The 12,501-nt window shown below is 35.0% G+C and overlaps 1 protein-coding gene and 1 long non-coding RNA gene across 10 annotated transcripts; both read left to right on the top strand.

Moving 5' to 3' along the window:
* Positions 1-813: 813 nt before the first annotated feature.
* On the top strand, positions 814-5,135 carry LOC125197896. 9 transcript variants are annotated; one of them, XR_007172280.1, is made up of 11 exons: positions 814-1,425; positions 1,492-1,550; positions 1,608-1,865; positions 2,273-2,315; positions 2,428-2,538; positions 2,689-2,888; positions 3,222-3,271; positions 3,487-3,670; positions 4,439-4,509; positions 4,656-4,705; positions 4,839-5,135. It is a non-coding gene; the product is annotated as an uncharacterized LOC125197896 (long non-coding RNA). The 9 variants fall into 9 exon arrangements; XR_007172274.1 differs by having other exon boundaries at positions 1,492-1,865; XR_007172281.1 differs by having other exon boundaries at positions 814-1,517.
* A 5,420-nt stretch (positions 5,136-10,555) lies between these two features.
* On the top strand, positions 10,556-11,996 carry LOC125197895 (inorganic pyrophosphatase 1-like). Its single transcript, XM_048096411.1, has 4 exons — positions 10,556-10,717; positions 10,875-10,996; positions 11,095-11,296; positions 11,584-11,996. Exons 1-4 carry the CDS (start codon positions 10,580-10,582, stop codon positions 11,926-11,928), a joined length of 807 nt encoding a protein of 268 aa, XP_047952368.1. The 5' UTR covers positions 10,556-10,579; the 3' UTR covers positions 11,929-11,996.
* Positions 11,997-12,501: the final 505 nt, after the last annotated feature.

The following is a 12,501-nucleotide window of genomic DNA, read 5'->3' as shown; positions in this document are numbered from 1 at the left end:
ATAGACCGCATACGGGTATTAGAAGGTTTAAAAGATTGTCTGTGGCTTTTGGCCAAAACACATGTCTCACAAGAAAAATCTCTAGGTAACAAGAAATCGGGAAATAAAAGTTTAAAATAACCATGGGAAGGGTGTCCTAGTCGTCTGTGCCACAGCCAAGCCTCTTCTTTCGTGGATCCGTGAGCCAGCATTGCACTCCCATGATGAACTACCCCGTCCACGTAATAGAGTCCTTGGTTCTCAGTGCCACGCCCAACGATCCTCCTCGTCCGAATATCCTGTAAAATGCAAAAACTTGGGTACATTAGCAGTGTACAGTTCAGCTCCCTTGTTACATGACTTACAGACATCAATCGTTGAGATAGGCTAGGAACAAATAAACAGTTCGATAATCGAAGGTTCGGCGATATTTCTATAGTTCCAGCCCCTTCCACAGTAATTAATTCCCCATTTGCAGTCCGGATATAGGTTCTAGTAATTTCACCAAAATCAATAAAATCCGATCGTTCTGGGGTCATAGTATCAGTGGCCCCGCAATCAAAAATCCAACCCCTTTTTTGAGTATTATCGGTATTTTGCACACTAAATGCAGCGGAAATATTCGATAAAGGTGCAAAACGATTTTCAGTCCTAATTTTATCAACAGCTGGGGTCAAATTGGAATTATAGACATTCAGGTGGGGCTTTGTATAATATTGTATAGGCTGGGGTAACATGCATATTTTAGGCAAAGTCTTGGGGCCACTATGAAATTTCCGAAAGTTTGTAGGGTTTGATAACATATCAAACCCTTTACCTCCTGTGTAGCCGCCGCCTCCCTAGTTCTGCGATTCCATTCCTCCGGCCTTCTCCACGAAATTCCCGACGCGGATGCCGCCGCCATTCCCGGTGCCTCCTTCCTGGTTCGGAGGGTTGTTCTGTTGATTTCCCCCTCCAATTCCTCCTTCGCGGCCGAGAATTGTACCCTGATTTTGCTGTTGCCCTGCCTCGGTTATGCCGACGGCGGCGAATCTCGTCTGGGTTCGAGCTTTCTGCCTCTCGTCCCACCATTCCGGGTATCCCACCCGGAGAAAACAGTTCTCCTTGGTGTGTTTGTTCTTGCCGCAGTGGGAGCACCATAGCTTGCTCTTGTCCGGCTTCCCTCCGGCTTGATGAGTGGCGGCTCCGGCAGGTGGAGGACGTTGTGGCCCGCTCCGATTCGCCGGTCTATCTCTCTGTGCCCCGAATCCATACCCGATTTCCCCCGATGATGTATCGGCGTTTCCCACGCCAGTGGCATCTCCGATTGGTGACGAGGATGCCGGTGACATGATCTTGCATCGAGTCGCCTCCTTCTTCACCAACGCGTAGGCCTCTTCGACTGAGGGGTATGGGTCGAGTTTGAGAATGTCTCGCCGGATTGCATCATACTCCGAGTTTAATCCGGTGAGGAATTTCAGTAGCCTCTTTTTGCTTGTGAAGTCCCTGAATTGTCTGATTCCCTTGTCGCAGCAAGTCACCGGCTGCTCTTGGCTTCGGTCGACATTAATCCATAATCCGTGGATTCGACGGTAATACGTCTCAAGATCTAAATTTCCTTGTCTGATTGATATTAACCTGTCCTCCAGGTCGTAGATGTGGTACGAGTCCGCCTTGCTTTCGAAAGTGATTCGAAGGTTGTCCCACAAGGCTTTGGACGTCTGATGGTGGGCGAAATCGGCAATAATATCATGTTCGACATTGTCGATTATCCACGAGAAAACCACGAGATCGGTTTCCTCCCAATCTCGGTATCCTTTGCTGTTCGGTTCTGGTGGTTCGTCGATGATGTGGGTGTATCCTCTCCTTCCTCCTATCGCGACTTTCATAAGTCGCGACCATAGCGGGTAGTTCTTCCCGTTTAGTTTAAACGCCACTGTGACGTTCTTGCTGGACCTCAACTTTGAGGATCCAGTTGGGGGCTTTTCTTCATCTGTGTCTGACATTGTTGGTATGGGAATGAATTTCTGGGTTTGATCTTAGTCTGTTGGCCGAGATTTGGTATTTTACTAGGGCTAGGATGAAATTTTTCTGAGCCCTAAATCCTGCTCTGACGCCATGTTGAAATAAAATGAGGAATCGAAAAAGAGTTTATTTTTTTCTATATGTTTATTGTACAAGGATTCACACTTATATAGGCTAGACAAATGCCCATATGGAAAAACTAATTATCTCCTAATTTACAGAGATTGCATTCTATCTAAGGAAAGAGATCAATTAGAAATCAATCTCATTATTCTTTTATGATTCTCAGAATATCTTCCAACAGTCTGGAATCTTGTCAGTATGTTGTTTAGGTAACTCTGTTTTCAATGCATACAACTCACCACCATTGTATATTACTCTTGTCAGTAAGATGCTTTTTACTTGAAATTTGGATTACGAATGCTCACCTCAGTTAGATTTCAGGTGGAAGGCCGCTTGATATCGTCGATTAGGAAGGAAAAAAGTATTATGGTGCACTTACTGAAATGTTGGAGCTAGATTTCTATGGAAAGTATAAGATTGTTCTTTTTCGAGGTGATTGGGTTGATGTAAATTCTAGAAGGGGGTTAAAAGAGGATAATGGTTGCACACTAGTAACATTTTCAAAATTGATCCACACTGGAGAGAGATTACATGATGATCCCTTTGTTTTCTCATCACAAGTTAAACAAGTTTTCTATGTAGATGATGCAATATAGAAGGATTGGAAGCTTGTAGTTGCAACAAAGCCAAGAGATTTTGTATGACATGGGGAGCAAACCAGATGTAGAAGACGATGATACTTATACTGAATGTGTTCCTCTGGACAATATTTTCACTGATGTACTAGATAATTGCATAGGCTGGGCAAGGTCTAACAGTGTGAACGATGCCAACACTACATGGTATGTAAACTTAACTTGGAAACTATATTTGCTTATTTGCTTTTATTTAAATAATTACTTGCTGCAATTAGCATTTCCATCTCAATGTTGTTCTGCATTGAGGCTTCTAGTTACATACCTAAAGAAGGATGCTCCTGATGAGCCTTGTGTTTGCTGCATCCTATTTACTACAGATGACAAAGTTATGCACATCAATAGGTTTTTACTTGCTACATATATCGTTCTAGTTCCTGCCACAAATCACTTTATCTTTTTTGCAAAGTTTTAAATGCAGAAATTCCCAAGTGGTCATACTCTTCCCTTACTTATATGTTCATTTTTTGGAATATGCAGTGTATTGGATTGGTGAAGCTGGTAGAAATGTTTGACTACAGTTTTAGCAGGTACCAAAAGCTTAATGATTTCTGATTTCTAATATTGACATGTTTTTGTATTGTCTGTTTGTAGAGACAATATTTATAAACTTGATTTGTGAAGACTGGGAGGAGGGCGGCCATGACCACTCTGTTTTTCTTAAAACATTTAAATAAATTTTACAACCAAATACTGATTATATTATATTTACACTGCAGATACTGACTTTCTCATATAATTATAGATAGGAAACATCACAAGATTCGATTGCGATACCCTACTCACTCAAAGTAACATAGCAGAGGCGGAGAGAGATGGCGACTGCTGTGGTGCTTAAGCCGCTGATCAACATTGACACAATTCCCTTTCTCTTCTTAAACCTCCGATCCTTTTGTTGCTCCTCTGCCGCCGAAGCACATATCAGAAAGGTACATGATTTAGTAATTAAGTATATTTGGCCACTCTTGTGAATGATTTTCATGAGAATTGAACGATTGCATAAAAAACTGGCAATGCAGTATCATTTTTAATAGCTCGGTCTGATATGTATGAGGTCAATTAAATACTGTTTCGGTTGCTGGAGCAGTGACTATTTGTTCATAATCTTTAAGAGGGGCTTTGCTTTAATAAAAGGGAAAGAGCATCTATTTTGCATAACAATGACGTCAATGTTTCATCTAACTGTTGCATTCTACGATTCATAAAATTCATTGGAGAGAATGAAGAAGTTTCATAACATATCTATGGACTGAAAATTTATGATAGAAAGGGAAAAATAGTGTGAACTCGCATTTATATGTTGTTATTTTAAACAACGCTTAAGTTCAAATTTTGAAGTTGGATATAACATCTCTGATCTCACTGAAAGTATGCTGATTATTTACATATCCCACTGTAGTGAATTCTATACCTGCTCAACTAAGAGCAGAAGCTATAATAGGTGTTGAAAGATATTCTTGTGCATGGCAAGCTGAATACAACTTGCATTCAGTAAATTTTCACATTAGTTTTCGGTGAGATAGAGGTGGATAAAAAATCCCCCCAGATGCTAGGAGGAAAGTTGTTATTACCATGTAATAATGATCCCACATAGCTGCATAAACATCTATTGGAATCAATCAAGCTTCTAACTATTGCTTTGTACATTTTTATTAGCTATTTAACTGTATTCGTGCAAATGTTGTGTATTGTTTCAGGCTAAATTGCATATGTCAGAGATAGTTACCACAATCAATGAGTATCGCGCCACCTCTCAGAGCTTACAAAGGTATGCAAAGTCCAGAAATGTATATTTTATACATCTCGTCACTTAGATCTTGTAAACATGGCACAACCCTTCTCTCCATGCAGCTAAAGAGTAGAAAGAAGAAGTTTAGTTTCTAATATTGGCATGTTTTTATGTTGTCATTGCAGTTGGGATGCTGGACACTTGTTTTCTTGCACAGCATGTTTTACAACTTGAGGTCATTTGGACTATCTTCATATATTACATGCTAGAATTTTGGCTCTAAATGCATCCTATTTCCTAAAAGCTGGCCATTTTATAATCACTTAAGCTCCTCATGGTTACCAGTGTTCATCATTTACATTTTCCAGGCTAACTGCATAGATTCGACAGTCCCTGCTGATGCTGTCTTTGCCCAAGAAGTAAAGAAATTATAGGCTGAACAAGTTACTCTTGACCATTTGAACGAGATCATGCTTGTGTGGTCCTTGTTTCTAATTTCTAATTTTGTTTGTATCCTAGTTTCAGTAGGCTTTTCAACACCAATCAAACTTGTTATGTGAGAGTGTACTTGGTTTGCTTAAATTTGGTCCTTATGATCTTTGGTCTGTTTTGGTAAGAAATGGGTAAAATTCGGTTGGAGTCAATTTGATATTTTTGCAATCCAATTTTATTGGTACTCTTCTACTCTTATTGATTTTTAGGCTAAGTTTGATTTTTTAGTTTAAGCTTTTAAATATTAAAACGTAAAAAATATAACCCGAACGGTATAATTTTATCTTATTTGTCCCAAATGTAATTGAAGACGCTATTTTAGAGCGTCCCAAATGTATTTAGAGGTGTTATTTTAAAAGCGTCCCCAATAAATTGGAGACGCTATTTAAAAGCGTCTCAAATGTATTTGGAGACATTATTTTAAAAGCGTCCATAATAAATTGGAGACGCAATTTTAAAAGCGTCCCTAATGAATTCACCGACGCTACTTAAAAGCGTCCTTGATTATATTTGGCACACTCCCACTAAGGACACTTTTTAAAGCGTCGATAAGTTATTTAGAAACATAAAAAAGCGTCCTTAATTGAATTAAAAAGTGTCCTTACAAGTTGTTTTTTTTGTAGTGATAGTTAATTCCGAATCAGATGCTCTATTATAAAAATCATAGTATTTCATTTTCTATACCAATCATTGTACGAGCCACCTTATCCATCTATATAAATCCCAACACTACTTCAAATTCACCACACGAAAGCCCGCCTCAAAATTAATTGGGGTTTGGAAAGAACACTTACAAATTTTTTATTTTTATTTTTATGTGATATAGACATGTAGCGCATGCTACTGACTAATTGGTACTCAGTGTCATGCTCTTCTCATGCTCACGAATGTTATATTCTCGTACTCCACAACGTGTCCTCCGACCTTATCACATAATCAAAACAAACACAATCCAATCATAGGGTAATGATGTTGCATTGCATACCTCAACTTTATTGAATGTACCAAAGGTACCACTAAGTCATTACTGTTATCTCTGTCTCCAATGATTGGATTGTGTTGTTTTGATGATAATGGTCGTAATCGGGTAGGATGACATCAGGGGCGGACACACTCACAAATAGGGTGGGGCTTAAGCCTTTACCCAAATGTTTTTTTTTTAATTTTTCTATATATAAAATTTTTGGAATTTTTAAAAATTGAATTTAGCCCTTACTAAGTCAGTACCACGGAAGTTTAAATCAATGGAAACTAGAGGATGAAAAGGGATGAAATGAAATGAAATTTATTAGAGTGGACTGCCTAATTAGGCCCTAAACTTGTAGTGTCTCACCTTTGCGGTACCTAAACAAAAAAAATATCACCATTAGTACTCAGACTTATAGCTATGCACGTTTGAAGGATTTTTGCACTTTTTAGCATTGTTTTTGGACTTTTAAACCCCCAAAGAGGTAAAGGGCAAATTTGTCCATACATTCTCCATTTTGCTGACTTCGATCTCTCTCTCTCTCACAATTCCCATTTAATTTTGTATTTTTGCACTCATTCACTCTCTCTCCGTTAATAAATCACGGTGATTTGGAGTCCTTTTCGGTGTCTTTTTTTTTTAGTCATCTTGACGGAGCTTGATTGGGAGACAAGCAACAGCTAGAATTCTTGGGAGGGAGAGAGAGGGACTTGGTGGAAGGCGAGCATGAGGAGTTTGAAGGTTGCAAGCCAGGCGAGGAAGAAGCCAGTGGTAAATAGGCATACCACTGGAAGGAACGAGGCGAGCCCGGCGCCGGAGCTCCGCAACATCGTGGCGGCGATGTAACAATAGGTTAGAGATAGATAAGTGGAGAGCCATACCTTGATGAAACTTGTGATTTTCCTTCCATCCAATATTTTAGCACCTTCTTCAGCTCTCCTCCCATACCAAGAATGAGCTCGCCAACCAAGAATGAGCTATCAATATATCTCTTCTCTCCTTATTCCTATCTCTCCATGTATTGATACAGCTTTCAACCCAATTTTTATTGTTATGGCTCTGGATAGGAGATCCGCCCCAGGAGAGAGAGTAAGTGCAAAATTACAAAATTAAAATGGAACTGTGAAAGAGAGAGTGATGTCAGCAAAATGAAGAATGAATTAACAAATTTGCCCTTCACCCCTCTGGGGGTTTAACGGTCCAAAAACTGTGTAAAAAAATGCAAAAAAACCTTTAAACGTGTATAACTACAAGTCTGGATACCGCTGATGATAATTTTTTTGTTTAGGTACTGCAAAGATGAGACACTACAAGTCTAGAGTCTAATTAGGCAGTTCACTTTTTTAAAAAAGACGACAATACATATGCAATAAAAATTGGAATAACAATATTATAATATAATCATTATTAAATTTCATTTCTATGTTTGAGTCTTGTTAAATGTACAAGACTGACGTAAAGGTGGCTCAGTTATTTCCACCCACCTAGTGTGTAGTTTACAGAGTTTTTACGTAGTTAGGTTTTAATTGAATTGCGCAAAAAATATTATTTTTATCAATCTTTATTAAAATTTGAGAATAAGAAATGAATGTGTTTATATGAATTTTCATTCTTTGGATTAGGTATTTGCTGATTACTTTTTTTAAAAAAGAAGTTATTTATGCATTTTTATAGTTTTTGTGATTGCGATGTTTAGTATGCTTTACATCTATCGTTTATTTCTCGGCATATTTTTTAAAAAATTAAAGAAAAATTGGTTATAAAAATTAAAATGAGAATATTTGTTTTATATATTAATTTTATAATAAAATGAGTTAATATGATGCATTGTGCAGATGTATTCAAAAAAATAGTACTACTCCGTGGTAAAATAAATGAACATTTAATATGAGATATTATAAAATAGAAAAGTGGAACACATAAAAAAAAATTTATTTTCAAACAAATTGCGAGTGCGAGAATGTAACGTTCGTGAGCCCGAGAGGAGCATGACACTTAGCAGTCAAATGAATTATCGTATTGATCATTGAATAAGTAGGATGGTATACATAGCTCAATTCTAAGAGATGAAAAAGGGGAAACAAGCCTCTTTGTTTCAACTTCAAGTTATATGACTATTTATATTGGTTAAGCACGTTTAGATATTTAATTAAATGTTTTTTTTTTCTTTTCTTCACCTAAAAATAATAAAAATAATGTAAATATTTAATTTATACATTAGCTAAGCATAAGAGGCCCAAAAAAGTTCATATAGGGCCCAATGCTTGCGCCCCAACTGAGCCCATCTGTATCTCTATAATTTTTATTTTTTCGTGGAATCGATCAGTTTTTATTTAAATTTGGGGGTTTTTATTTCTTAAAGAAATGGTGTTATTTGCGATTATAATTTTCCATCACTTAAATAAAAAATGTTCAATCATTGTACCAAAAAAGGAGTGCAAGTCTGAATGCTTGTTCACGATTTTGAAAAAGTTGGATTGCAATAACATTTTGGCCTTTGTATGACAATAAGCTTTCATAATGGAGCAAATCTAAAAAAGCACTGTGATTTTGCAAAATAAGAATAAATTGACAAAGTTTTTTATATGGATCTTGATCTCACCATAATATTGTTTTCCATTTTTCTTCAAAAATCATCTTATTAGATTTAAAAAAATGATCAGTAATGATTCCTAATTTATTTATTTATCTTGTTTGTCATAGAAATTCCAATCTTCAACCAATAAAGAGAAGTCCTGTCAATAGGAAAATTATCTTAAGATGTTTGTATTGATTTGATGCCAATGAAACTTTTCCTCTTCTAAAAGGTCAGATTTGATCGTTGTTCTTGATTAATTTGTGTTTCATTGTTAATATTATTATTACATGAACTATTACTATGTTATTTCCTAGCTAATCAAAGAGAAAATTTATAGTAATAAAAATGACCATTCGAAGATGTAAAAATAATAAAAGCAAATATCAATAATGAACCCATCCCCATAATTTACAACAGTTAATTTCTAGTATATATAGTAATCATGTTTGTTTGCATGACCAATAAATTAAGATAATTAATGATTCTTAGTAGCATGCAGCTAAAAGTTCCATTTAGAAAGTATAGGAGTGAAACGAGATTCCATTATGTAATTGACCAAAATAAGGTTAACAATAAAAAAATTCCTAACATATTAACAAAATAAAATTGATTGACTAGGGTTGGCCAAGGTAACGTAATATGCATGTATGTGCTTATTAAATTAATATAAGAAATTGCAAATTGTTGAGTGCTACTTTTCGTCATACTCCACCACATTAATGAAGATATCAGCACCCTAATATTTAAGTGTTAAAGATAAATATACTGATAAAATACTACTAGTAGAGATCATCTCTAAAAAGAGGACTACTATGTCATATTAATATGAAGCTACTAATATTTAAAACTTATCTCATAATAATACGAAACAATATGCACTTGTCCAATGCGTGCAAGGAATTTGCAAGTTTTGTATTTACGTACATCACTCAAAAAATCTGTTGACAACAAATTAATGCACTTTAACTAATTGCACTATATATAGATATAGATAATAAATACGTGTAACTAATACGTATACATTTTAAAAATGCCAAGACGCTGAACTGGATTCCAGTGTCCACCACGAGAATAATATTTCTTCCTGAAAAAAGAAGCATTCTTACAAATTTATTACAACTATATATTTATTAGTACTACTATTCTTTTGATTAAATTTACTAAAATATTATGACAAGCTATAACGTTTAGAAACCACATTTAATTGCTATAGTTCCATTATTACTACCACGCGCGACAATTTATGTAATTGCTATACTTCCATTAATTTAATTGCTAAGACTAAATAATTTTTATGTATGATTTTTATGATTTAAAAGAAAATCCCGACCATCTTCAAAAAATAAAAATAAACTAAATAAATCATCAATGTTGTAGACCTATATATTATTACCTTGTGTCATGTCCTCAATAACTTGTAATATATGACCATATTTAAATAAAATTACTATCTTATTACAAATAAAGCGATATGATTATAGTTAATGTTTGTCACTATATATTTTAAAAATAAACAAAAGGGAAATTAATTTAAAAATGTAGGCCTAAATCATCAATGTTGTAGACCTATATATTATTACCTTGTGTCATGTCCTCAATAACTTGTAATATATGACCATATTTAAATAAAATTACTATCTTATTACAAATAAAGCGATATGATTATAGTTAATGTTTGTTCCGAATTGGATTCTCTAATAAAATGATACTCCATTACATTAATTTCTACACAAATCATTAAATGTTTGTCACATATATTTCCAAAATCTCCTTAATTTAATTAGGCCATTTTTACCTCACAGTTCATCATAAACTTTTATAGTTACAAAAGTTTATGTATAAAGCCATCGAATTAGAATCCCCTCAACGGCATATTCGCCCAAAGTTATGGAAATTGGAAAGAGAGAAAGTGCGTTTCCCAGGTGGAATAGGACAGTTCAATTCCATCAGAATATTCCTTGTATTAATTTTACTATTAATAAATACATTCCACCTATATAAATAATCCATCTCTTAACCTCAATTTCACCACAAAAAATTAAGAAAATTTTAAGTCACGCTTCATCCTCGCAATGGCCGGAATCACAATAGTTTTCGACTTCGACAAGACCATTATCGACGTGGACAGCGATAATTGGGTCGTCGACGAGCTCGGTGCCACCGACTTGTTCAACGAGCTCCTCCCCACCATGCCGTGGAATTCTCTCATGGTTCGAGTTTCACCAATATCTTTATTTATATTACTAATATTTTAACATGAACAATTGATCATAGTGTATGCATTTTATAGTTTGTCATGCACAAAATTCTCCTATTCTTTTGAAAAATTTATTAATGTTGAAATTCTTTTTTATTAAAAAATTGCAGGATAGAATGATGAATGAGCTACATGCACAAGGGAAAACCATTGAAGATGTGAAGGAAGTTTTGAGAAGGGTTCCCATACATCCAAGAATTGTGCCTACAATCAAAACATTACATGCTTTAGGGTATTTTCTTGGCCATAATGTTTTAGTAGTAGTACTATTTATTATTTCTATTATTATTGTTATTATTACAAAAATTCTTGAATTTTATTTTTTATTAGGTGTGATTTGAGAATATTGAGTGATGCAAACCTGTTTTTCATCGAGACGATTGTTGATCATCTTGGAATAAAGGATTGCTTCTCCGAAATCAACACGAATCCAAGCTATGTCGACGAAGAAGGGAAGCTTAGAATCTCTCCTTTTGTTGATTTTCAGTCATCACCTCATGGCTGCACTCTTTGCCCTCCAAACATGTGCAAGGTAAACCAAACTTCAATTTAATTTATTGCAACTTTTTTTAAAATCTTAAATTAATTGTATTTGGAGACTTTATGACTTTGATGATTCTGTTCTGTTAAACAATTACTTATTTTAAATAGATTGGGACCCCACAAAATCTTGTCATTACTTACTAATGTTATAAATTTTATCTACTAGTCATAAAAATTGCTGACATAAATGAGCAATAATCAATAATTTAGTTTATTTTATTTAATCACAACATTTGAACTAATAATTTTTTTGCATTTTTAATCTTGTTGATTAAGAGCATGATCATAGATAGAATTCAAACCACATTAGCTAAGGAAGGAAGGCAAAGGATTATTTACCTTGGAGATGGGATTGGTGACTTTTGCCCGAGTTTGAAGCTGCGAGACGAAGATTTCATGATGCCAAGGAAAGACTTCCCGGTATGGGGGCTAATATGCGAAAATCGTGCGCTTTTGAGAGCTGAAATCCACGAATGGATCGATGGCGATGACATGGAGAAGATTGTGATGAAGCTTATAGAGAAGATCAAGATTCAAGATTCAGTTCAATTGCTACCGGTTGATTTCAAGATTGAGGCAATGCCAATTGCCTTACCTCAATCAGTCAAAGTTCAGCAGTAGTATTTTTTTTAAATCTATAATTTGGGTTGAATAAGAATATGTGGAGTTTTTAGCCACTATTTGGTTTATGCATTCTTATTATGATTGTAAAGGGAAAAGGATAGTTAGATTTTGGTGTGTTTTGTGAAGAAAAAAGAGCATATGTTATGTTGCTCATCATATTTGACTCTGTTTGTGTGATACGATCAAACTTCAAAGTGATGTAAAATATTTGAGGTTTTTAAAAAACAAGAAAAAATTTCATTTAGTAGTATTAACCATTTTAATCTTTGATTTGGATAGAAAGGTAAAATGCCAATGCTTGTACTATAAGTTGAAGATACAATGTTCATAATATGAAATGGGATTTAATTAAAGGTTATAAAGTTGGACTGCTGCTTAGACCACCAAATAATTTTTGATGAGTTAAAACATTATTATCACTCGTAAAGAAAACAACATCATTTTGTTGAAAAAACATCGATAATAAATTACACGTATGCGGTGAGACATGGCATGATGGAGATGGCAGCAGATTCTTCTTCTTCCACCGTTATGTCCTCCCACTTATCCCAACAAATTAATGAATTAAAT

This window comes from Salvia hispanica, unplaced genomic scaffold (genome assembly GCF_023119035.1).
Source record: "Salvia hispanica cultivar TCC Black 2014 unplaced genomic scaffold, UniMelb_Shisp_WGS_1.0 HiC_scaffold_1066, whole genome shotgun sequence".
NCBI lineage: Eukaryota > Viridiplantae > Streptophyta > Magnoliopsida > Lamiales > Lamiaceae > Salvia > Salvia hispanica.
This window is presented reverse-complemented; position numbering and strand designations above follow the sequence as displayed.